We start from the raw sequence: 25,190 nt of genomic DNA, 5'->3' as shown, positions 1-25,190 counted from the left end.
GGAGGTTGTTGGTGACGTCACTGACTGTTGTTTTTGGATTTTTCTTCACAGCTCTCCCAATGTTTCTGTCTTCATATGCTGTTGTTTTCCTTGGCTGACCTGTCTGTTAGTACATGAGTGGTTTTCTTACTTTTTCAGAACATTCCAAATTATTGTATTGGCTATGCCCATTGTGCAATGGCTCTGAATTTCCCTTCATTTCTCAGATTTTCTCTTTTAGAGAGCTGTCTGATCTTCAAGCTGGTTTATTAAATCAAATGTCATTCAGAACTATTATTTGTTTAATGAGTCGATTTTACAGGATACAACTGGACAACAAGAATCAGCTGTAAGTCATGGGTTCCAGAAAAAAGGTGTAATTTTGTTGCTTAAGTTCTTTAACACCTTTTCATATAAATATCAGGATATCAAACCTGAAAATCATCTAGCATGATCTCTAGGGCTAAGGTTGGGAACTACACTGCCTACACCATCATGCCCTGTGAGTGCCTCACAACATATTGATGGTGGATTCCCACTTTACACCCAGGACAAGGATCAAATCCATCACAACAATGACCAGGACAAAGTGGTTACAGGTGAGTGTATGAAACCAGTTCACTTAATTTTCCCAGGAATGTGAACAAATAATGTTTCATTATTCCTTTTTTTATATGAACTGAAAGCTTGGATTTAAAAGAATACCATGGCACAACATGGCCCCTATCTTATTTCATCCCACACCGTGAAACCATGTAATAGATTCTCTGTACACTTTCGGTCAAGTCACAGAAAAGCTTGAAAAGCTCAATTGCAGATCACTCCCACAGAGAGAATACTAAGCCGTTTGAAGGAGGAAAATTCAGACCAGTTCTTCATTTATTTATTCCTCCTTGCCCACCCACAGTGCAGTAACCTGACCCTTCTGATGATGAGACACTGGGAGGGCAGCCAGCTTTCCTGCTGGCCACTTCACACACAGCATCCATGCAGTATAGAATGTAGCTGATACAAAAATGTCCTGCCTGACCCTCACTCTGACTAATATTGGACAAATTTTCCTTTGGATTGAGTATACTGGAAAAGTCAGCCTTTAGAATTAGCGGCTTTGAAATTCTAAGAAATTCAACATGAGTTGAAAAACAGTAATCCATGCTAATCCTTACATCTGTCAAGATATAAAGCTTTGCCCAGTAATTTCAGAATAGCATTGCGTTAATATACATATGGAACCCATCATTTTCTGGGATACTTTCAGGGATTATACATTACACTACACAGTTGTAGGGAGAAACTACAAACAAACTGGTATGTATGTAGGGTTTTGGACTGATTTTTGTTATAACCAAATTATGGCAACAGTTCCTAGTAAGTGAGACTAGGTAAGATTATTCACTGGTGCAGGAATAAAAAATAAATTGGGAGCCTTTTTAAATAAGATTCTTTTAGTTTAGTGTGAAACAATGATATAAGCATTCAAGCATTTGATAATGCTGTGTGTGGTCAAAGGGTAAACTAATCAAAATAATTGAATGTGGGACATTTTCAATAACGCTAAATACAGTATCTGATCTGATTATATACTTAATGTCATAGCAAGGTGAAGTGCATATATAATGAGTAACACACAATTAAAAGTAATTAATGAGAGATTCAGTGGTCTGAAACAGTTTCAGCCTGGGGTAGTGTGACAGATTGTTATGCCAAATAAATGACACCATTAGATCAAGGGTGTCATGGTGAGTAGGCTAAATCATGCTGTAAGTAATGTCGTTTATCTAGATTCAAGTGCTATTCTCAGAGGGTTGAGTGTTATCAGGTTTACAATGCATTTAAAATTACAATAATTACTACTTTTTCTGCTGAAACAAATAGATTCTACAGCAAACTTCTAGGAATACTCTAAAGTCAGGTGGATCTGGAGCATATCCAAGTCTACCTACATGCATGTTTTAGAGGTGGAAGGAAATCAGAGGAAACCCATGGAAACATGGGGATGACATGCACTGAAAATCTACAGTAACCCAAGCTCAGGATTGAACCAGAGACCTTGAAGTAGCAACACTACCTGCTGCAGCCCTTATTGTCTAATGTCTCTGTCAGAAGGAACCTAATATTTTGCCATCGAGGTTGTTAATGGAGTGTGTTGATGTCACTGATTTTGGAATTTTCTTCACAGTTCTTGCAATGTATCTGTCTATCTGCTGTTGTTTTCTTTGGCTGACCTGTTAGTATTTGAGTAGTTTTCTTTCTTTTTCAGAACATTCTTGATCAATTTCCCCTCGATTCTTAGATTCAGAGTGCCTTTTCTCCGATAAGTTAGTCAAATCAAAGGTAGACATTTAAAGCTATTAGTTGTTCAATCAATCAATCAACAGTCTAACAGGACACACCTGGGCAACAGGAATCACCTGTGTTATGTTCTATTATTTTTGATCACTTGGAAAATGGGAGGATTCATAAAATAGGTGTAACTGAAAAAAGTAGTTTAACACTAGATGTACGTAAATATTAGAAAATAAAAGCTGAATCTCTCATTTAAAAAAGTATTCCCTTAACCCACTACCATGCTTCATAGTTTCTTGAAGTGATGAACAGTGTTGGTTTCTGCCAAATGTAGGGCAAAAAGTTACATTTCAGCCTCAACAGAATGGCACAATCTCGTATATGCATTGTTACAAACTCCTAATGGAATGTCATATTGCTTCAGAGTTATCCTTGCTTCGTGGTTGCTGTTCTGACTCACCTACTCCTAAAAGTCACTGACATTTAGTGGAAAGGCCTCTCCTAAGCAGAGTCTTGCTTGTGCCTTTTTCTTTCCATTTTTAATTGCTTAAAATGTTTTTTTTTTAATTGTCTTGACCTTTTCTGTCTCCAGACATGATTTCAAAGAAGAGTGTTTGACATTTGGCAGTGTGCAAAATGCTAAACGTTTGGAGAAAAAACGACCTAAAACAGACATGTTGGGAAGAGTGTTAATTCTTTCCTGGCAGCTCAGGCCATTCTGCTCATTCTCCTCTGACCTCCATTATTAACAAGGCGCCGCCACCCCCAGAATTATCACTCACTGTTTTTTTGTTTTGTTTGGTTTTGTTTTGTTTTTCACACCATTCTGTTTAAACTCTAGAGACTGTTGTGTGTGAAAATCCCAGAAGATCAGCAGTTTCTAAAATACTCATGCCAGCCCACCTGGTACCAACAACCATACCACAACCAGCACAAGGTCACAGAGATAACATTTGTACCCCATTCTGATAATTGATGTGAACATCACCTGAACTCTTGACCTGTATCTTCATGATTGTTTGACATTGTGTTGCTTCCACGTGATTAACTGTTTAGACAACTGCATGAAAGTATACAGGGGTTTCTAATAAATTAGGCAATGGGTTTATATTTCTGTCACATCCGACGTACCTGATGTAAACTTTTTAAGAATCACAATCCGGATTAGTGGTTGGACTACTAACCAGAAGGTCAAGGGTTCGAATCCCAGGTCAACCAAGCTGCCACTGCTGGGCCCCTGAGTAAGGCCCCTAACCCTCAATTGCTCAGGTGCATAAATTGAAATAAATTGTAATTGTCTCTCTGTATAAAGGGGTCTGCTAAAAGACACTTTCGGTATTTTGAGCATAGATCTGTAGATCACCTCAGACTGTTGACAGCATCTATCCTATGGCAGGATCACATTTTTTTTTTATCATCAGTCTCTCAAGTGTCAGAAGCAGCTGCTGTTTTCTAAATTCACGTCCAGGACCAGCAACCAATCAGAGCGCTTGTGCATCTTGCATCTGATTCACTATTGGACGCTAGACTCGGCTGCTCGCGAGCAGCTTTTGGTTTCCTGTCGGCGCGAGCAGGTGTCCAGATCTCAACGGGCGGAACGTGACGTCACACCGGGGGTTACCAGCAGCGAGTTTTGTTTTTTTTTCTAAAAAGCTGTCAGAAAACTCAGTGTAGAAGGAAACGCGGAAAACAACACGGTTTTTGTAGAAGAGTTTTCCTAACGAGAGGCTCGCTTGCGGTCTTATCACACAGGAGCAGATGTAGTATGATGATTTGATAGGCGGAAAATCCTCGATGCAGAAGCAGAGCTGATAACAGGGAGCTTTAACCTGACCGATACCTCAGTCTACAACCGGTGCTACACGATAACCGGTGAGAAACTGTGGGGAAATATGAGCATAATAAACCTGTGTCTGCATTCTGTTGTTTGTACAGAGAAGCCATGAAGAAGCCTGAAGTGTATTAGTACGGTAAGGTCTCATCATTTTCTTTGTACTTCTGTCACTGGGCCGAAACAAAGATTTTACACTGTTGTTATTTCACGTTTTCATCTCGGTTCATTTTCCTGTTGACTTCTGGCACTTTTGCTTGCACAATTCATTGATTCATTGATTTGATAAAGCAGGACAGTATAATGTATGATAGGCGTTAAGCCAGCCACGCACACAAAGGGAGAGAGGAAAGACAACAGACTGCGACTAGTTTCTCTGCTGCACCTTTTCACTTTGTGCCTCAAACACTGAACCACACTCATCTTTCACAATGCTTCTTCGTCTTGTTCTTTTTTTTTTTTTTTTTTTTTTTTTTTGACTTATTTAGAGCCTATGCATCTTTCCCGAGATAACCAAAGCCTCTTCTTACCCCCATGTTCTACTGTATGTGTGCTGCAGCACAGGTCCATCAAAGACACAGCAGCATTCAGAGCCACAGCAGTGTGCATTATTTATGAAGTTGGAGGATTGGAATGCAGAACGTCTGTGTGGTCTTAGGGCTCTAAAAAAAAAAGACAAATGACTCCTTTAAAACAGGAAACGGACACCTTTATAAAATCTGCATTGAGTGCAGTTTCCTGACATTGTCTGGAGCAACTTTTTCCTTGTATCAAATTGCACTGAAGAAATGAACTGGTTTTTTTTTTGTTTTTATCAGGATTCGGATCTTCTTTATTACAAAATGATAAAATACAATTGTCCTGCAACATTTAGTATAAAACTATGATGAGGAGGCTTCATTGAAGACATTTCAGCTGCTAGAGCTGTTAACAAAACTTAGTTATAACTAGTTGCATAACAGAACTAAATGATACTCAATTTGAAATCTCCACATTTGTTTACAAAAGCTACGGTGTGTAAGATTGATTGATTACAAGTGATCTCATACCTTACTTCTATTTCTTTACACTGTCACATGCTCTAATTCTCTTTCTTCTAATTGGTTGCTGGCTCCTGTCAATAGCAGTGGGGTAAGGTTTCTGTCAGGCCTGAAGCTTTAGCATCAGAAAGGTTGTTTCTTGGTAGGTTTTTTTTTTTAATTGTAAAAGCTCTTACACCATGAGCTCTATTTATATATGGCCACATGCTTACATGTTTATGACCTGTAAGCAATACAGTTTCTATACTATGTCATATTTGTTCACCTGGAAATGTGTTTCAATATGATGTCTTATTTATTCACTGTAAATTTCTGTCACACCAAAACCTATAAAGTCTGAGTGAATGTGAGTTGTTCAAGAATGGACAAAACCAGTACTTGTCTGGTGTAGTTATCAGCTCTTTAAACCATCGCTATAAGTATAACCGTGTGGCCTTTATTCAGCATTTCTCTCTCTTTCTCTTTCAGCACTGAAAACACAGAAACTTGGACAGATAACTGCAATAATGGAGCTGAAAAGCCGACACAGTGCCTAAAATGGCAAGTAGACCCTCTTCGATTACACCATGATTATCATGATCAGTTCAGCATCAGAGAGAAACCAGTTTCTGCTCGGCATCTAGTACGAAGCTAATGTGCAGATCTAACATTATGAGCAATCCAGTGCTTCTGCAAGAGTTTAACTCAATTTAATGAGAGGTGGAGGGGCTTTTGGAATAAGAGCTCACAGCCTGGGAGAAACTGTGCTGTACATGTGTATTAAGCCCTTCAGGTTGTGGGGTGTTGCTATGGAAACACTTACCCTGGACCAAGACAGTGTTGTATTCTACCTGCTGCTTTTTTTTAATTTTTTTTTTATTTGGCTATGTAAATAGTATAAATCAGTCCAGCACAGGCTAATTAAAGATGAGTGTAATGATCAAAAGCTTTGACTTCATACACTAATATCATTATAAATACAGCATCACAGGAGTAAATTATTAATAGACACATTATTTAAGTCAGTGGTTTTTAACCTGTTTGTGAGTGTAGCCAATTTTTTTAAATGTATACTGACCACTCCTTATTGCATAAAAATTAATATAATTTGAAACAACCTTGGTGAATGCTCACTCAGTGGGATGGTTGGGTTTGTATAGAGGATCAAGGTATCCAGTCGTGCCTGAGTAGGGCTGAGGAAAAGATATAATCTCTTAAGCCATGTGTCTGACACTGTACTCTGTATTTGTTCTTGACATGAAATTGCTTCATTTCTAATCAGCATCTAGCTATGATGACTATAATTCACAAATTGCTAAGCCCATGTAATTTCTTCCAATCAGCAGTTAATAAGTTATAGCATGTCACCCACAGGCATTGCAATTAGGCAAGTGTTTTATACGCTTGTTCAAAATTTACACTTTGTGACCCCAGGTTAAAAACCACCGATGTGACTAAATCCACTACTGTCAAATTCATTTTTAACTGTTTAACAAATCCTTGTATAGAATTTAGCATTATTGAATATCTCGTTCACATTATGTTCTCAATGACGTTTTGCTCTGTTTCAGCCTCCCTCAGGCAGCACCCAGCAACTCCTCTGTGAACAATGGCCAGGTGGAGCTCTTTTGCATTCAGATATGGCTTTGACCTGGGCAGTTACTTCCATGACCATCGACCCCTGGGCACAGGTGCTTCTGGCCTGGTGTTGTCTGCCATTGATAGGCGATGTGGGCAAAGAGTGGCAATTAAGAAACTGGTACTGCATGACCCTATGAGCATTAAACATGCACTGCGTGAAGTCAAAATCACATGCCGGCTCCAGCATGAGAACATAGTAAGGGTGTATGAAGCACTGGGCCCATGTGGCCAGCCTTTACCACACAACCTCGCCCAACTCACAGAGATCTACATTGTGCAAGAGCTTATGGAGATGGACCTGTCCCGGATATTGGAGCAGGGCCCGTTGCCAGCAGCCCATGCCACTTTGCTTTTTTACCAGCTTCTGCGAGGCCTGAAGTTCATCCACTCAGCCAATGTGCTACATCGTGACCTGAAGCCCGGCAATATCTTCATTAACACTGAGCAGATGCTGCTGAAGATAGGAGACTTCGGATTGGCACGCATTGTTGACCCACACTATTCACACAAGGTAGGAGGCAAAGCAACATTCTTCAGTTTTTAAAATGTTTTGCAAAGCAAGTAGAAACACTTCATGTCATAAATCTAAATATGTGTATGTGATACCACAGTGTGTTCTGGATGTAGGATTTTGCCACAGTGAATTTGCTGTGTGACCTAATTAGCTTTATATTGCACACCTCTATATTGCACACTTCTTTACAATATTTCTATGGAAAAGTAACACTTGGACACCCTGTCAGAAGCTTCACCAATGTTTTTACAATATTTTTTTTTTGTTAGTGACAGTATTACTCAATGTAGTCATGGTAAACCATGCTGTTTCCATGCTGGTACACCTGAGACTACAGGTTATGCAAAAACACTGGTTTGTGATTGGTTGGTTGTCAGTCAAATGGCCTCTTCTTTCTTGGCCAGACTGTGATGAAAGCCAACACCAAAGATTTGAATCACTCACAGAAAGGGGCAGAGAATTTTCCACCTGAACACATGAACTAATGTGCCAGGGTGGAGCTAAGGGGTGACCGCAGTGGTTACTCCAAACGAGTCGTCGTTTAATTTAAATATTGCGGAAGAACTTTGTGGCACAAAAGAATCATGCGATTCCTTTCATTACTCCACCAAAATCTTGACGAGGCTAAAATGCTTATTGGAGATGAATGAATATATAGCATTATTTTAAAACTCAACCCAACCCATAGTCGTCTTCTTCTTCTACTCTGATATTGACATTAACAAAGGTTAAAATCTGCAAATTCTTTAACTACTTTGTGTATATCATGTCTCATTGTACTACACATACATCAACATGTCCTGGCAGCACTGCTAATGTGGCTTAATGTTTTCAAGATTATGCCATATATATCCAGGTGGCTCCAATATAAGTCTGAGGGTGAGCTTTACAAAAAAATTGTCCTTTGATAAATGCCTCTCAGAATGGCCATTCATCTGCATTATTTCCAAGTTTTTAGATTTCAAGACATCATTGTTGTTTTATTTCATGCTGTGCCATTTGCTGTTCTCTAAATCTTGAGTCTGCCCTCATATGTGTGCAATTATAGCTTATTTTCACACTTTCTGATGAAATAGATTCCCACTGTGCACCCACTACAATAATTCCTAATACCTTTTAAAGTAAAGTGGCTTAAAACATTATGAATAGAAGTGTGTTTAGCTCCATGCTCCACGCTTATACATGTAGATGACCCTGCTTTGACCTACCTTTAAATCATGAGTCTCTAGCACATGTTTATTGTGGACTCACACTCTCTATGTATTACATATCAAAAGCTTTCTGACAAATTATGACCTCAACTACTTCAGGATTAGGGCTGTAAAAGATTAATGTTTCTTCTCCCAGCACCATTGTCATGCTTTAGTGTAATATAGGCAGGCTCCAGAAGTCCAAAATGAATGGAGACTTGTGTGAAATGAGCCAAGTGAGAGTCAGTTATACAGGATGAGGAAAAGGTGCTAGGCTCCAGTAGGAAAGGATCACAGAGCAAGTTCAACATGAAACAAGCCTTGTTCTATACAGCTTGAATGGAGCTTTTTGTGAGTAATAACCGAGTCAGTCTGAAGTAGGGTCACATGTCCAACACCATGCTGTCTGTTGTTCACCAAGGACTCATATTCCATGCTGTCATGATGTGTTGTTTGTGAATGAGTCTGCATCAGCAAGCTTACTTTTCAGTTCAGTCTGTCTTCCTGACTTAGTCAACATGACAGTGCTGTGATCAGGACTCTGCAAAGGGTGACACTCCTGATGGCACCGGATTACAAATGAAAATTTTGAATGGAACATAGATTAACAACCCGGATTCTTTTCTCTCTCGTTAAGCACTGGAACACTTGCACTGAACAAAATAGAGATGATGTGGAAAAATTATACACTTTTGTGACTCCAATTTGCAACACTGCAAAACAGTGGAAAAAAGAAGAAAAAAACAACAAAAATTGAAAACTAACGTGATATAATTTTGTGTATGTCCAGCTACATAAAGCTTACAGGAGAGATTTTGCACTGCACTTTATTTGTTTAAATTATTCAGTGAATGCTTCTTATTCTGACAAGATTTCCTGTCTTCTGTGAATGCTGTTTAATTCACCTAGTGAATATAATTTGACTGCTAACTGGATAGTGAATAGTGTAGTTTTACAGACTGTGGAATTAAGAACTTTTGGTTATCGATGCAGTGTGTTATGTCTTTTGCACCACTTTAATGTACATAAATTTACATTTAGCCAAATACTAAATATTATTATTTTTATTTATTTTTACAGGAATAGATCCCACACCCTCCATTTTTTGGTTGTTGAAACCACTTATCTGTTGGTTAACTAGGAATAAAAAAATAAAAATAAAAATAGCAGAGACATTAACTTTGCTTGTCTTGTGTACCAGGGCTGTTGCTAAATGATTCTCCCACAACATTGATCAAATAATCTACCTTTAAAATGCTTTTATTTTGGAAAGTGCTTGTTGTAAAGGCTTGTTGTATTAGGATGAATATGCTTATGCTAATCATAATTGGAAATACATTTGTTGGCTGCATTTGTGGTTCATTTTGTAATAGTTGTTTATTTTACACTGCAATGGATGCAGATTTAATTCGATTTTATCAGTCGATCAAAGGACTTTAGTTGTTTGGTTGGGCACATGGGTAAACAATGTGGCCAGGGGATGTGAATGGCATCTCTGTTTGTGTCTCCATCACAACCCACCTCACTCTGAGGAATCTGCCTGGTACAATCTCGTCAATGATTCATCACCTCCTCTCAAGAGAAAACTGGGAGGTGGAAAAGAAAGGATGGTTTCTATGGGGGTCTGTTAGAGGCCATGCAGCTATATCAGCTGTTTCTCATTAAAGATTGAAGAGCTGCTGGGTCATTTATTCTCCTGGAAAGTACAGGGCTGTAGTGGAGGCATTCTGGCAGAAGCAGGATTGTGTATTGTGCCTTAAGTTTATGTTCGTCCTCTCATCAAACAGTGCAGTTTCAGCTCATGATGTCCTGCTTTGCAGATTGTTTCGATTTCTTTACAACAATACTTGTCAGAACAGATCTGCAGACTATTTGTAGATGCAGTAAATGTCACACTGTTGAAAAATGTAATTTCACAGTTGAAAATGGTATAATTGAAGTAAAATGACCAGATTTTAAGCAAGGAATAAAGTAGCATGGGGCAAGCTGATGCAGGAAAATTACTTTATACTTTACTTTATACAGACAATGACTCAAGTTGTTTAGTGTGTTTATTATTTCCAAAGTGTTTTATTCCTCTTATTATGCAACTTCCCAGCAATTACAATGACAATTCTTATTAATGTCATGTAATTTATTATTGTCACACAATTATTGAAACAATGAATGGAAAAATTCAACACATCATAAATTACATTATTGCATTTTTAATCTGTTTATAGTGGCTACATGGAGTGTCTGCCATGTAAGACTTTCTGATTCAACCGTTACTACAGAAACGTAAGCAATCAAAGTGATATTAAACTTTGATTTGAAAAAAAAAAAAGTATTAAAAGAACTGTGCTGAGTTCTCAAAAAATGAACAAAATATTTTTTTTTTTATTCGCTAATAATGCTGTTGTGTAGTTAGTAGTTGGGTGATGGAAGGCCATAATAAAAGTTTTGTTTTGGGCAAAATGTTGAATTTAAACAGATATTGCAAAACCTACCATATGCCTCTGTTGTAGATGAATAGTTGTAATATGATGTAATATGCCATCAACACCCCCAGACCTGCCATGGTATTACTGAGCAGCTCCTGTTAGATACACATTATCCTTTTGACTATTCTCATAAAATCCACCTTACTGGATCACCTAGATAATGAGAGTATAGAGACTCAGTGTAGAGTCACATACTGATTTTAACTTGGTCATTTGTTCTGACCTAGTTAGGCACAGCTTTAAGCAAGCATCTGTTTGAATTGAGTCTTAGTCTAATATACACAAGTAAAAAAAATCCCTATGTCTAGGGAAACCTGCCTGATGAGATGAAGTTTGTTTTTGACGTCAGTGAAGCCTGATGTATTTCAGAGACAAAGAGCAAGTGGTGCACCGTTGTTTTTAGACATGGAAACCCTCTTATCCTAAAGCAACGTGTCACTACAAGCTGCTTGTGCCCATATGTATTGCCAGTAGGTAACAGCAGTCTCTTGTGTGTGCGTGTGCAAACAGGGCTATCTCTCAGAAGGGATGGTGACTAAATGGTATCGCTCTCCTCGACTGCTGCTCTCTCCGAACAACTACACCAAGGCCATCGACATGTGGGCCGCGGGCTGCATCCTGGCTGAGATGCTAACAGGCCGAATGCTTTTTGCAGGTCAGATATGTAATATATTCTGTCATAGTGCACATACTGCACACATCCACCTGGTTAAATGAAGACCATTAAAAGCACAATAAACAAATTGTTATATTTTTATATTATGATGTTTCTCACCAGGACATGGTAGCATGGAATAAACAAGAAATGCATTACAATGTGAAAACATGTACAGTATATAAATTCATTCTACTTTAATAGAAGCACCTTTACACCTGCACATTCATGCAGTTGTCCGGTCAGCCAATCATGTGGCAGAAGTATACATCATAAATTCATACAGATACAGGTGAAGCCTCAGTTAATGATAACATCAGTAACTGATGTGATAACATCACATTATGATAACATCGGAATGGAGAAAAACTGTGATCTCTGTGACTTGGCATGGATGTTGGTACCAGGTGAGCTGGTTGAGTATTTCAGAAATTGCTGATCTCCTGAGATTTTCACACAAAACAGTTTGTACAGCTGAATGGTGCAAAAAAGAGTGAGCGAGCAACACTTCTGTGAACGGAAATGCCTTGTTGACGAGAGGTCAGAGGAAAAAATGTCAGATTGATTTAAGATGCCAGGAAGGACAAAGGAACTTAAATAATCACTCTTTACAACCACAGAGAGCAGAAAGGCATCTCAGGATGGACTAAACATCAAATCCTGAGGTGGGTGGGCTATAACAGGAGAACACCAGACTCCAGATGTTTTTGTTTTTCACCCAGTCTGTGTAAACTGTAAAGAACCTTGCATGTATGATCGGTAGTTTATGGAATACTCAAACCAGCCCATTGGATCAATATCCATGACAGATTCTTTCTTCATTCTAACATTATTACATAATGGTGCCAAAGGTGGCATATGATTGGATGATAACTGCATGAATGCGCAGGTGTTTCTATTAAAGTGTATGGTGAATGTATAGATTTTACCAGCATTACTGTTTAATCAACTTAATAGAACTAAATGAGGCTACCAAAACAAGTACCTACTGTAATCATCAGGGAAATTTTTTTTTTCTAAAAACATGAAATATATTTGATTTTTTAAGTTTCCCCTCTATAGACAAATTCAGTATGGTGAAAGGTATAACTGTTCTATATGGCCAGCATTTTGTGGGCACCAAACCATCGCACTATATTTGCCCATTCCAAAACCATGGAAATTAACACAGATTTAGTGCCCTCTTTGCAGTTAGAATAACCGCCACTCTTCAGGGAAGGATTTCTACTCGATTTTGAAGTGTGGCTGTGGGGATAGGCGCTTATTAAGATACAAGAGAATTTGTCAAGTTGGTCACTGATATCAAGTGAGGAGGCCTCAAAACGGGTTTAGGTCAAGGCTTGGGCCACTCTTCTTCCATTCTAACCGTGGCAAATCATGCCACCATGGACCTGTATTTGTACACAAGGGCATTAACATGCTGGAACAGGTTTGGGAACCTCAGTGATTATTAGTGAAGGGAAATTTTATGCTACAACATACAAAACAATGTATTCAATTGTATACTTCAAGCTTTCTGGGACCTGGATGGAGAAGGCCCACATATGAATGTGATGGTCAAGGGTACTTACATCTTTTTGGCCATATAGTCTGTGCTCAGAAATTGTATCTCTGTGCTTTCTATTTTTAAAAATAAGACAATCTCTGTCTAACATCAGAATTCTATGCTCTAGGTGCACATGAGCTGGAGCAGATGCAGCTAATTCTGGACACCGTACCAGTGCTTAGAGAAGAGGACCGACAGGAGCTGCTGAGAGTCATGCCCTCCTCCGTCAACCACAACTGGGAGGTCAGGAGACCACTGCAAGAACTGCTTCCTGAGGTGGAGGATGTAGGTGAGAGACAAACAGGATTGAAATTAACAAGCAAATGACAGTCCAGTAAAATGGTTTTCAGCAATTTCAGTATCAATGAGTCTTCTTCTCCATTCCACCTCTCAGCCATAGATTTCCTGGAGCAGATCTTGACCTTTAATCCAATGGACCGTCTGACAGCAGAAGCAGCTCTGTCTCACTCATTCCTCCGGCAATATTCCTGTCCACAGGATGAGCCTGTGTCCCTCCAGCCCTTCCGCATAGAGGACGAGCTAGAGGACAGTCTAGTTGGTGAACACGGTCACTGGGACAGGTACAGACCCAAATCCTACCTCTGTTTTTGCATTTCAATAGAGTCTAATCAGTAGCAGTGTGTGTTCCCTGAAAACAGCTCAATTTAAGCTTTTACAGCCCTAAATAGGTATATTGATTAAGTAAATGAGGCTTGTTCTTGGAGTTCACTGCCTTACACATATATTGAAGCTCGAGTGTTTCATTTTAATTCTAAATTTCATTTAATTAGATTTGACTCTTAATAGGAGTTAGTTTCATTACGTACCCTGAATGTCATGCCACCTTTGTGTTGCATAGTCTTCCATTAAGAGAAAGTTACAGTGCTTAAATCAAAACATTTAGGCTGCTTTGATTTCGTTTTACAATAAAATTATTTCAACATTTTACATCTCCTAGAGCAAAGATCAGAGAGCACGCTATGGGCCGTATATTTAATACTCCTGATTTTCACTCCAGCCGTAAATTAGATTACTAAAAGCCAGTATTCAGTGTCAATATTTATTACACAGTAAAACAGAGCCAAGATAGCAGCAGAAGGACATCAAGGAACATGACGTTAGGGCTCAATGACATAAGAGGCTGGTTAAATATAGCTTCTCATGAATTATTCGCTTAATAATATCTCTCATAATATCCTGAAGCCAGATGGCCTGATGTAAGGGGAAGGCCGTTATTTACTGCACAGAGGATAAGCAGGTGGAGGTTAATTGGGCTGATTCAACAATGTTTCTCAAAGAAGGATGTCTAGAGGTCATAAATAGGTCTTAACTTGGAAGGACAGACAAAGACCCAAGTGGAACTTTAGTGTTTTGCGAGCCAAGTGGCATGTCCGAAAATAGAAACACACAACTCATCAAGCTCATTCTGAATGTCATTAGTGTGACTGTGGAGGCGATTGGTCTGGAGTTATAATCGTAAAGATAATCATCTAGGAGCATTTATATTATAACGGTTATATTGATGTTGATATCCATGATTTTAGCAAAACATGGATCAAACCTACATTACATTTATATGACAAATAATGTCTGAGGAAGTTGATCTGAAACCTGCAGTGTTAATTCTGGCTGTTTCAGGGCAGCTGAGACCCCCTAGTTATCTCCAGAATGCAATAGAAGAGATACCTGCATTGTTTAAAATATAATTCATTTGTTCTGCTCCCTCGCTTTCAGAGCGATGCAGCTTAAAAGATGAATGATCATAGTCAAATTTAACTGAATTTTTTTTTGTTTTAATCTTACTAGGATAAAAGTTTCAGATAAAAAAAAACACACAGAACCCAAAGTCTCAGATCAAAAAAGGTTCAGGTAAAAAGTCCAACTGTAGAAATTAAATGATCAAAAATATAGATTTTATGTAAATTAGGTCAAAGGTGAATCATCCCAGATAAGTACATGCTTTCAGAGTGGTCAAGCAGGTCATCAGTAACAGTGAAGACAGGAGCTGAAACCAGAATGAGATAAATGAAACGAAATCTTTTGCTATACTCAAAGTTATGTTTTCTACACTAAAGCACTTACACGTGCCTTATATTAGCTATTAACTCTTTGGCTAACAATATTCCCGTTATGCTTATGTTAGATTACTGCCATTTACAGCAAAACAGCCTCAACTCCAGTCATGGAAGTCTGCAATACTGCAGACATCAGTTATCACACCTAGTTCATCAGCTAATTCCCCAAGATCTTCATGGGCTGAATCTGGTGTGTTAGAACAGGGCAAACACAAATCTCTGTGGGCCTCCAGAGTTTGACAGCATTATTAGTTACCGTATGAAGTGTTATTGTATAAGAACTGTGGCTAAACCCTACTGCAATTTAAATTTAAGTCAAACTCTCAGTCACTCTGTGTCTGTGTTTCTGATTCAAAGCAGATCATTTGGGCTGTTAGCTGTTAATTATTGGCAGCAAGCTAACTAACTAGAACATCATCTAAATGCACTTCTCATTCATTATTATTATTATTATTTATTCCACAGTTCTTCTTTTCTCTTCTCTTCACAATCATGGCACAAGTGTGCTAGATGATTATTGACAAAGCTTTGCAGCACTAAAAGCATCTACCTTTCCTGGGGAATCCAGAATGATGCACATTTTAACCTAATTTCCACAAATAATTTACACTAATCTATTTTGAAAACAAAATCAGCAGTACACTGAAAACAGTACACTGAAAATACTTAAATATGACTACTTTAAACTAAATCTTTTGTCTGATTCTAAGAGTTGTCAACGTACCCAGAGGTGTGTCCATATTTAGCTGTGCTCAACTGAAAGAAAAGGGTTACTTAATGAACAGCCTAGAAAGCAAGTGCAGTGTTTTTATTTTCTAAATAAAAATCCCACTGTACTTGTTACCCTCTGCATTTGTTCTGAATTGTTTCTCAAACTGTATGCCTTGTTCTTGTACAAGTTCGTGTAGTGAACAATGCTGGCCTACAATAGACAAAAGCCAACACTATGGCAATTGTGAGGCAAATGGACTATGATGTATAGATACAAGATCGGGAGTCATTTAGTTTATTGGATCAGTAGATTAAACACCTCAAGTATCTTTAAACTAAATTAAATCATTCAGACTCAGTACTTGAAGATGAACTAAAAAACCCTTATCTCCCTGCATGCAGTCTTTCATCAGATCTGTGCTGGAAGCAACAGGAGCAGTGTGACTGCATACAGAGTCTGTCAGAAATGGGCGAGACTGAGGAGGATGAGGTCCAGAGAGATCCACGAGCCAATTCCTCCTCCCTCATTGAGGAAGCTCTGGTAGACCCTGGTAAGCACTCTCACAGCAGCTCAGCAGAGCGCTTTCTTGAGCATTCACACTCATCTTTGGATAGGTTATGTGGCCACTACCTGGAGCTGGACTGTGGGCTCTCCTGTGACTACAAAGTGGGTTCTCCTTCATACTTGGATAAGATAGCATGGAGGGATGGGAAGCCCCAACACTATTCTGAGCCAAAGCTGATTCTGGACTTGTCTCATTGGAAGCGCAACACACTCCCATCACCTAAAGGGGGCGATTCTGAGCAGCTTAAATCTGAGGAACCTGCTAATTTGTTCCAGGAGATTTCACGCTGGGCAGCAAGCACACAACTGGGCCTTCATTCTCCCAGTTCACCTCAGGAACCTCCAAACTCACCAGGGTCTCCTCCTTTACCCATTTCTCCTACCCTGCTTCCTCACTCACTCACAGACACACAGGCGCCTACTCTACTGTACACTTCCAATGTTCTTCAACATGGCAGGAGAAGTCCGGCTTCTTTCTTTTCTTCTTCTCCTCCTTTGTTCCCTTCTTCTCCCTCTTCACCTACTCAAGATTCATTAACCCCTTTTCAAAACAACAAAGACTCACCAATAGCTAGAGGAGAGGAACATCCTCACTTTGACTTGGATACATTCATCTCACAAGTGAAACGTGAGAACATTGTTACTTCTAAGCAGGGTAGCATTAGTTGTACCTCTAGAATCTCAGAGCACAAACCTTCCAGAACTCAGCCTACGACAGATGTGGTCGAACCTCAAAGCTTTCACAAAGAACAATGGTAGAAGAGTGGAGAGTTGATGATCTACCTAGAACTGAGTGACTGAACACCTAATAACTTAGTGCTGCTCTTGCAAGATTGCATAGTTTTTTTGTTCGACATATGAGAATATATTAAACCTTTTACTTTGTTTCTAATAGCTCCTAGAATACGGTCAGAAGTCACAAATCGGCTCCCTTGCTGTTCTACCTAGAGTCCTTACAGAAAAGTGCAAAGGCATACTGCAGAATCCTCATACAGATGTTAGAGAATTCTTATGTGAAGCCTAAACAAGCGAACAAGCATGCTAATGTTTGCGCACATTTTGGAGCCATTTATGCAGAAATTCCAGAGTTCCAAAGTACACAAACCTTTCTGTACAACAGAAATATTGCTGAATGTAGTTTTACAGTTCTTCCAACATTATTTAAATGCATCTGCATTGCAGATAAAATGCATTCTGCATATAAGCTGCTTTTGATACCACTGTAATCTCCACCACCTTTGCAATAGAAGACAGCAGTGGTTTGCTTGATTACTGTTTCCAAAGCTTTCATGTAATAAACATTTCTTGTAATATAAAAATTGTTTGTTGTACTTATTTTAGTTCTATGCACCTTTTTTCCCTATAATTTCTAAACAAAAATTTAAAAAAAAATTGCTTAATTATAATCTTTAATGATAGCACCATGGGTCAAGTTGCTACCTCAAAGCTCCAGTGTTCCCTGACGGAGCTCAGGTTATTGCCTGTGTGCAATTTCGCAAGTTGTCTCTGTGTCTTTCAGGTTCTCTGGTTTCAACCCATCACTCAAAAAAATCAAGTGGATTGCTGACTCAATGTTGCTCCTAGGAGTGCTCGAGTGTGTGAATGTGTGCACAGTGCTCTGTGATGGCCTGGTGGCCCATCCAGTGTGTATTCCTACCTCACACGCAGAGTTCCCTGGACAGGCTTTCAGATCCAATCGTGACCCTGGTGACATGGTTAACTTGTTTGCTGAAGATGAATGTTCCCAGAAAGATATAGCTCATGGAAAATGAAACACACAGTGGTGTAATTCTCTCATTTTAATTCCCATAATTTAATTAGTTCAAAATGCAGACAACTCTCACAAAATTTCCAAAAAGAAATAGAACTAGTAATACAGTACATACGCAGATAAGGGTAGTATTTTACGTCTATGGCCCTGTTTACAGAGGGAAACAGACATTTTACAGCATGGCAGCACAGGGAAAACACGTCGCAGGCATCAGCAGGGGAGCAGGCTACATTCGCTTTAAGTTTCAATGTGAATGAGAAGACAAATATGAAATGCAATCAGTACACCCACTGACTAAGAATGATATGACGCCAAGCAAAACTGGAAACCTTTATCTACACACTTAACTGGATGAATACTTTGCACATTGTCCAATTTCACTTATGATACTGTACACTGTATTCATATTAGGTTGGATCACATTAGGTTCATACAGATAATGGCTAAGTCATTTCAGAGGGACTTGATTTTTCTATAAAGCTTTTTGAAATACAGCCATTAGTACGTGTACGCAATGAAGGATGTTTACAATGGTTAAATGCTGCCATCCTGTGGCCACATACGCTACTGCATCCCCAAGGAAACACGGGTCATATGCTGTTTCACTGCTCACACGTTAAAGTTTGAGTGATAAGAAAGATGACAACTGCTGAAAACGACATCATCTGCTGATTTGTAAGTGAAATTCATCAAAAACTGCCTTTCCCAATCAATGGCACCACTACTTTGCTGAAATAATCGTTAACATTGTTGAATTTGAACAATAAGCCACCACGCTTACGAAGAACGGACAGAATTATGGTGAAACTGGACACATGGAAATCTCTCCAAGACCATTTTACAGTATATTAAACCCTTACCTGAATGATACTGTTACATATTGCATTAAGTGAGAGAACGTTATATTAGTACATACTGTATATAGATCCATTTCTCAATATAAGTTCTGCTAGGTCTCATTTTAGCCGAGTTCTCTCTCCAAAATTCAGCACTCAAGGTAAAACTCAGATATGTAGAAAAATATAGTCTGAATGATATACATCTAATGATTTTTTTTTTTTAAAATCACACCCACCCTTATATATTTTTTTAAACTTTAACTATGTATAGCAGTGTAAAAGTAACATGATCAGAATTCACACTGCCTACAAACTGAAACACGAAATGACGAGACACCTCACTCTATTCCTGTATATCTTATACATCATTTTGTAGTAAATAGTTTGTCATTTTTAGGCAACAGTAATGAGTTATTTCTACCTACGTGTGATAATGTAAACACCACAGTAATGAAGTTACTGTATTCGACAAACAGTAAAGCACAATATTACAAGGCAAATGGTCACCGAAGCATAGATTTGTTCAGGATGAGAGATAAAAACAAACCAAAACAACAAAGTATAATACACTCACAAGGAAAAAACCAAGTTAACACTTTGCATTGGTTCAAAGCCACGATCTTTAGACAGAGCATTAAGGTGTAATTTAGACCAGCACCAAAACACATACAAAATACAATGGTCGTAAATGAGTATCCAGTTAACTTTGACACTGACTTCATGGCCAGGTTGTGGCTTAAATTTAGTGATGCTATAATGAAAGAGTCTCACCTATCTATACTGCTGGTGTGTATGTGCGTGTGCGTGGATTTGAGTATATGTGCTGGTGCAATGCACTGTACTTTGATTTTGGCTATATTTGCACATATGGCATTTTTGGGTTCTGTTGGCATGCCTCGTTACCTTGAATAGAAATACTGTATACAGATACTTTGTTTGGCTTTTCAAATAATGAAATGGGAGACTAAAGACAAAATTACTGAATGCTTTGAAGTGTAACTGGGACTACATGGATCCGGATTTCATCTTTGGTGAAAATTTAAAGAGAACGATTGAGGCACCTGCTGTATTGCTTAGAGGTCTTGGTGCATAGGGCCAAAATCTTTTTTATCCAATAGCCATCACGTCAGTGCAACAACATTAATACATCATCTTTTGGATAATAAAAATCAAACCTAAAGTGCCTAAATGTCATTTTATAATACATACAGTATTTTGTTCCTATTCTAGTGAGATAGAAATGAAATGTGACTATTTTATAGAGAGCGCTACAACACACTGGTGTGCAGCATCATTGGCACTTTTACAAATTACTGGGCAGGGACTGATTTTTAGTTCAACTTTGAAATTCAATATCAGAATATCTGGGCCGGTCTAAAAGCTTATCTAAAATCGTATCTAAAATCATATAAAATGGTGTTTTGGAGTTACAGCTCTTTGTTAGAAATGTTATGTCCTTGAAGCATTTCTTTTTCATTAGTGACGGTCAGTAGCTTGTGACTGAGGTGTCAAAGCTTAATCTCCACACTGTAGTTTCTGTGATGTCTGGTGACTAAATAAAGAGCTTATCCAATGTCTATTGCAGAAAATATTTACAGAAGAAATGTTAGCACACACTGTTAAGAGTGTCTTGTGTACTTTATATTTTTTTAAATAAACTTTGATGAAAAATAATCTGAATAAATATGATAAAAAGAGCTAACACAATCATATCAGATTTAGTGTTTTACTCCATCCTCCTCATATTTTGACGCACTAGCTTTATTTAAACGGCAGAGGTTTGAGGTATGATGAATAACACAATATTTACATTTAGCTGATTTTAGGGACCCTAAGTCAAAGTTCCAAGAGATACAGCAGCTACTACAGTGAAGCCCTTGTGTGGCCTCCAGTGATCAACAGTTTACCTACATTTACATCACCAGTTTCTCATTTTGAGTGGATGTAAAATACTGCAGCTGTGCAACTCATACAGTGTACATTTCAGATTAAATAAAGCCTCATATAGCAAATAAGTGACGTAGCTCGACGATGCTTTGTGCTTTAAAATGATGCTGATCTAAACTGTGCTCTGTGGTGCTGTATGAAACAACTTTTTATCTTGTATAGGTACAGTGTGTGGTACTTTGTGTGTGTGTGTGTGTGTGTATAGACAAGGTTCATATGTGCTGATCTGTGCATATGCTCACGTAGTCGCACCCTTTACCATGTTATTGATATGATCACTTTTGTATGAGAAACTTATTTTGTTACTGCTTCATTGTTACAGATGAGACATGAGACCTACTGTGTTCAGTAATATTACAACAGCTAAAACAGAAAAAAAAAGATACATTTGTAGAGATAATAGTTAAGGACAGATTCTAGATGCAATTCTAGACAGCTTTTAAACACCCTCTCTTTGGCTGTCCCCTATCAACTCTTTTAATCCATCCTTCCATCTTACCATCTCCTGGTCTTAAAATTTTTTCTGTCGCCTCCTCGATCACCTTACATTAATTCTCTCCATCTCTGGTCCTTGCTCTCATACAAAAGGCATGATGCCGTAGACCATCAGGGCCATGACGGCGGCGCTGAACAGGCCTGCTACAGGAACAGTGACGAACCAAGCCAGGAAAATGTTCCGGAAGAGGTGCCAGTCTACAGCCTTCTGAGAACGCAGCCAACCAACAGCTACCACTGAACCCACCTGCACACACACACACACACACACACACACACACACACCGATCAGCAGCAGCACTGAAGACAGGTCACAAGCTTAAAATGCTACAGAAATCTAGGTTAGTAAAATGGGCCAAGTTAGTGGAATTATATCAAAGGGAAGTTTTCAGTCTCTGTTACTGCAAGGTAGTGTAGCAGATAAAGAAAAGACTCCTTTATTGTGTGCCATTTGGTATGCTAATTTACACGTACTTTATTCTATATAATTGAGAAAAATAGAAAGAGATGCATTTCAGAGTTCTTTCTATCCTGTTTTTTTCCTTTTTCTCATCACACTGTCTCCCTTGCACTGATGTTCCCTTTGAACGAGAGAAACATCTCCATACATGCTGCAGGTGTCAGGTTCCTGGCAGACTCCTGAGCTGCTAGTCGAGGAAGCGATCTGCCTGTTCTTATACGGTCAGTGTAACCCAAGATGCCAGGCAGCAGGAGGGGGCACGAGGGGACTAAATCAGGAGTCAAGTCAAACAACAGAGAGTCAACAACAGCCAGGACTTTTATCTTTATAGACGCTGCATGTGGTTTAAGGGAAACTAATCTAATCCGGTCAATCAGAAAGTGTTCAGTTGGCACCAATATATGGTGGAGATGAAGCATTGGTTTATGATTTTAAGTTTACAGAGTCAGATTACTGGCTTAATCATTGATAACATTTATGCTACTGGCACACAATGTTATGGAAAATAACCCTCAGGCTCCTTCCAAATGCGTGTTAGTTTTATACCACAGCACTCTTGATTTCTGAAATCTAAACAGTCAAAAATGTTCATTATAGTTACCTAATTCAGATGATGGGTTGATCTTAATTACACCCATTCTAATACCTTTAACAAACTAATTAAAAAGACTTTGTCTTGACTTTCAACTACATTAAATGTAGCTTCAAGTGGGGGTTGTTTATTGGTAAATTAGATTTTGTAATCATGGCTGTGGTATACATAGAAAAGAACACATTGGTACATGCTGTTAGAGATAATCCTTTCCAGGGTTCAATTGCACCACCCAGTTTCCCTAAAACAACACGTCCCATCATGTTTTATTCTTTAGCTATCAAACGCTTATCTATTAGTATCTATTTATCACCACTAATGGTGAATGGAGTCATACTGCCATTCTGGGGGCTTTGAGTAATCATAAACTTGTGCATGCTATCCACTCAGAAAAGGTCACTGGCATTCTAATAAAGATCCACAAACAGCCAAGCATTTGCATGTGGAGTCTCCGATCTGCTTCTGAGTCCTGAGGATGCAGAAACTATTCAGAACTAGAAACACTGTTCTGTCTGTGTTTGTACCTGAAATCCCTTTAATACAAACTCTACTGTACATAATCAGCCTGTTCCACAATATAATTAAATGTCAAGAAGCCCCCAGAAAACCTTCATAGTCCAAATGGATGAGGTGAATTTGCATGTTAATATAAAAGCCTATTTATCCTATATACAAATACTGACTTTCTAATTAATTGAATTAGTTAAACTCAATGCAGATGTATGGGTAGTCTTGTGGCTTTTAGTCTAAAATGCTATGAATCTTCACATTTATTGCAACGGTAATGATTAATCTTACAATTATGATTTCACATGATTTAGTGATTAGCACTTAAGTGATTACACTAATGATGGCCTAAACTCTACCAAAGCGTCTCTACAACAGCTTCGGTACCTTGCAGTGGGTGGAGCTTATGGGAATGCCCACATTTGAAGCAACAAGCACTGTTAGAGCACTCATTACTTCAATGCAAAATCCACTGTGAATAGACAAAGACAGAAGGAGACAGAAAACAGATAGATATAAATGAGACACAGAATGGAGCAAGACTCTGAATGACCCAGACATACAAACACCACAGAAACAGGGCAAACACCACAGAAACAGAAAGGAGAAAGATCTCTTGGTCTCTGTGACCTCGGAGGCACAGCGCCTTTGGTTTAAGACAAGAGCCTGGAGCCCTTGTCCTTTTTCCAGAGAGTCTGAGAGCGCTGCATTACCCCAGTAGAAAGGCTGCATTTAATTATGTGGAACGTGACTCTGTTCAACTGACATTTGTGTGCAATTGAGATGGTGAGTGGTTATTGCAAACAATTTCCAAGCACATGGTGCCAGGATTGGGACCGAGGCGATTATATAAAAGATCAGAGATCCCAATTTCTGGCCATGTGCCTTTGGCTTATAAAAAGCAACACTGTTTTATGAGAACATGTTACATTTCCATAATTCATACTGTATATAACCCTGTCATTTATACGAAGAATGCATTTCTGGCTTTTAGGGTCCACCACAATCACCTATGGCAGCCTGACAGGTTTGTTTGGAGATTTTGCAGCAGCTCTGCATCCCTCTGAGAACATGCAGTCACTCCTTTTCTCACCAGTCACCTGAAGCGGTGTTTACCTTGCAATGTGTGGTACTGATAGGGAGTCCAATATTGGACGCCAGCACAACAGTGACCGCTGAAGCCAGCTCAATAGTGAATCCACTGCGGGAAGGGCAACAAAATATCATTTTATACAATTATACCTGTACTGAGACCAATATCACCAATGCATGCACAGTCCAGGCACACATGCATTCAGAAAGAAATGAACATTTTACTTCATGCAAAACGAAAGACAGGAAATATCATGCAAATGATGAGACAAATGTAGAGATGTCCTTTGAGTATATGTATATGGATGGTTACACATTGCCACATTAGTCATATGTCAAGATGTGAGATGTGTCTTTAATGAACTTCTTGTGTCCCACACATGCACACACAGATGGTGATAGTACAAATGTCTGCCTTATTCAAAATGTGTTGGATTTCATATGAATCATCTTTACTTTGTGTTTTTAGATTTATGTAGGTTTAAAAACACTTTTATACTGCAACTCCAGTATTCCCAAGTGGATCCAGTGCTTGGGTTATCCGTTTCTCCCAGTGTTCTGGCAAGTTTCCTCCAGTTTTTTGCCATCGCCAAACACATGCTGGTTGATATTGCTTGGTTGGTATTTGCTTCTATGACTTACCCCAAGGGGTGAACGAGTGCCTGAATGTGTGTACACATGGTGCTCAGCAACGAGCTGGCATCCTATGCAGGGTGAACAATCCCACCTTGTATTCAGTTAGACATCTAGCCTACATTAGACAAACCTGTGTGTTTATATTCTGTGTTTTAAAAACTAATGCTAATAACAAAGTAATTATGAGCTGACATAAGGATATAGCAACAGTTAGTGATTTTAAGGATGTTTTGACAGATATAATTTTATAATAATTTATATTATAAAAAGTTACTTCTAGAGTGAAAAAAGGGCAGTGGACTGGATGCAGGGTCAAGTTCTTTAATGGAGAGCCTGACACCATTACAAAATGGAAA

At 38.7% G+C, this 25,190-nt stretch overlaps 2 protein-coding genes across 12 annotated transcripts in view; one reads left to right on the top strand and one right to left on the bottom strand.

Annotated features, from left to right (window-relative positions):
* The first annotated feature begins 15 nt into the window (after window positions 1-15).
* On the top strand, window positions 16-17,814 carry mapk4 (mitogen-activated protein kinase 4). 6 transcript variants are annotated; one of them, XM_047800313.1, is made up of 8 exons: window positions 16-578; window positions 4,201-4,235; window positions 5,605-5,676; window positions 6,687-7,267; window positions 11,454-11,598; window positions 13,272-13,433; window positions 13,539-13,725; window positions 16,333-17,814. In XM_047800313.1, the coding sequence occupies exons 4-8, from the start codon at window positions 6,725-6,727 to the stop codon at window positions 17,252-17,254; spliced, it is 1,959 nt and encodes a 652-aa protein (XP_047656269.1). In that variant the 5' UTR covers window positions 16-578; window positions 4,201-4,235; window positions 5,605-5,676; window positions 6,687-6,724; the 3' UTR covers window positions 17,255-17,814. The 6 variants fall into 6 exon arrangements, with proteins under 6 accessions (XP_047656269.1, XP_027022515.2, XP_027022516.2 ...); XM_027166716.2 differs by lacking the exon at window positions 16-578 and having other exon boundaries at window positions 3,512-4,235; window positions 16,333-16,481; window positions 16,546-16,758; XM_027166714.2 differs by lacking the exon at window positions 16-578 and having other exon boundaries at window positions 3,507-4,235.
* A 465-nt stretch (window positions 17,815-18,279) lies between these two features.
* The window catches only part of slc20a2 (solute carrier family 20 member 2), a 28,872-nt gene continuing 21,961 nt past the window's right edge, over window positions 18,280-25,190 (bottom strand). For 4 of the 6 annotated variants that reach the window (XM_027167023.2, XM_027167024.2, XM_027167026.2 and 1 more), the window contains exons 10-11: window positions 24,223-24,307; window positions 18,280-21,794 (exon numbers count right to left, since the gene is read on the bottom strand). In XM_027167023.2, the coding sequence (XP_027022824.1) occupies window positions 21,630-21,794; window positions 24,223-24,307 (250 nt within the window). In that variant the 3' untranslated portion in view covers window positions 18,280-21,629. Of the gene's footprint in view, window positions 21,795-23,493; window positions 23,579-24,222; window positions 24,308-25,190 lie in introns of all 6 variants that reach the window. The other 2 variants (XM_027167027.2, XM_027167028.2) reach the window with 2 other exon arrangements.

Source organism: Tachysurus fulvidraco, chromosome 14 (genome assembly GCF_022655615.1).
Source record: "Tachysurus fulvidraco isolate hzauxx_2018 chromosome 14, HZAU_PFXX_2.0, whole genome shotgun sequence".
NCBI lineage: Eukaryota > Metazoa > Chordata > Actinopteri > Siluriformes > Bagridae > Tachysurus > Tachysurus fulvidraco.
This window is presented reverse-complemented; position numbering and strand designations above follow the sequence as displayed.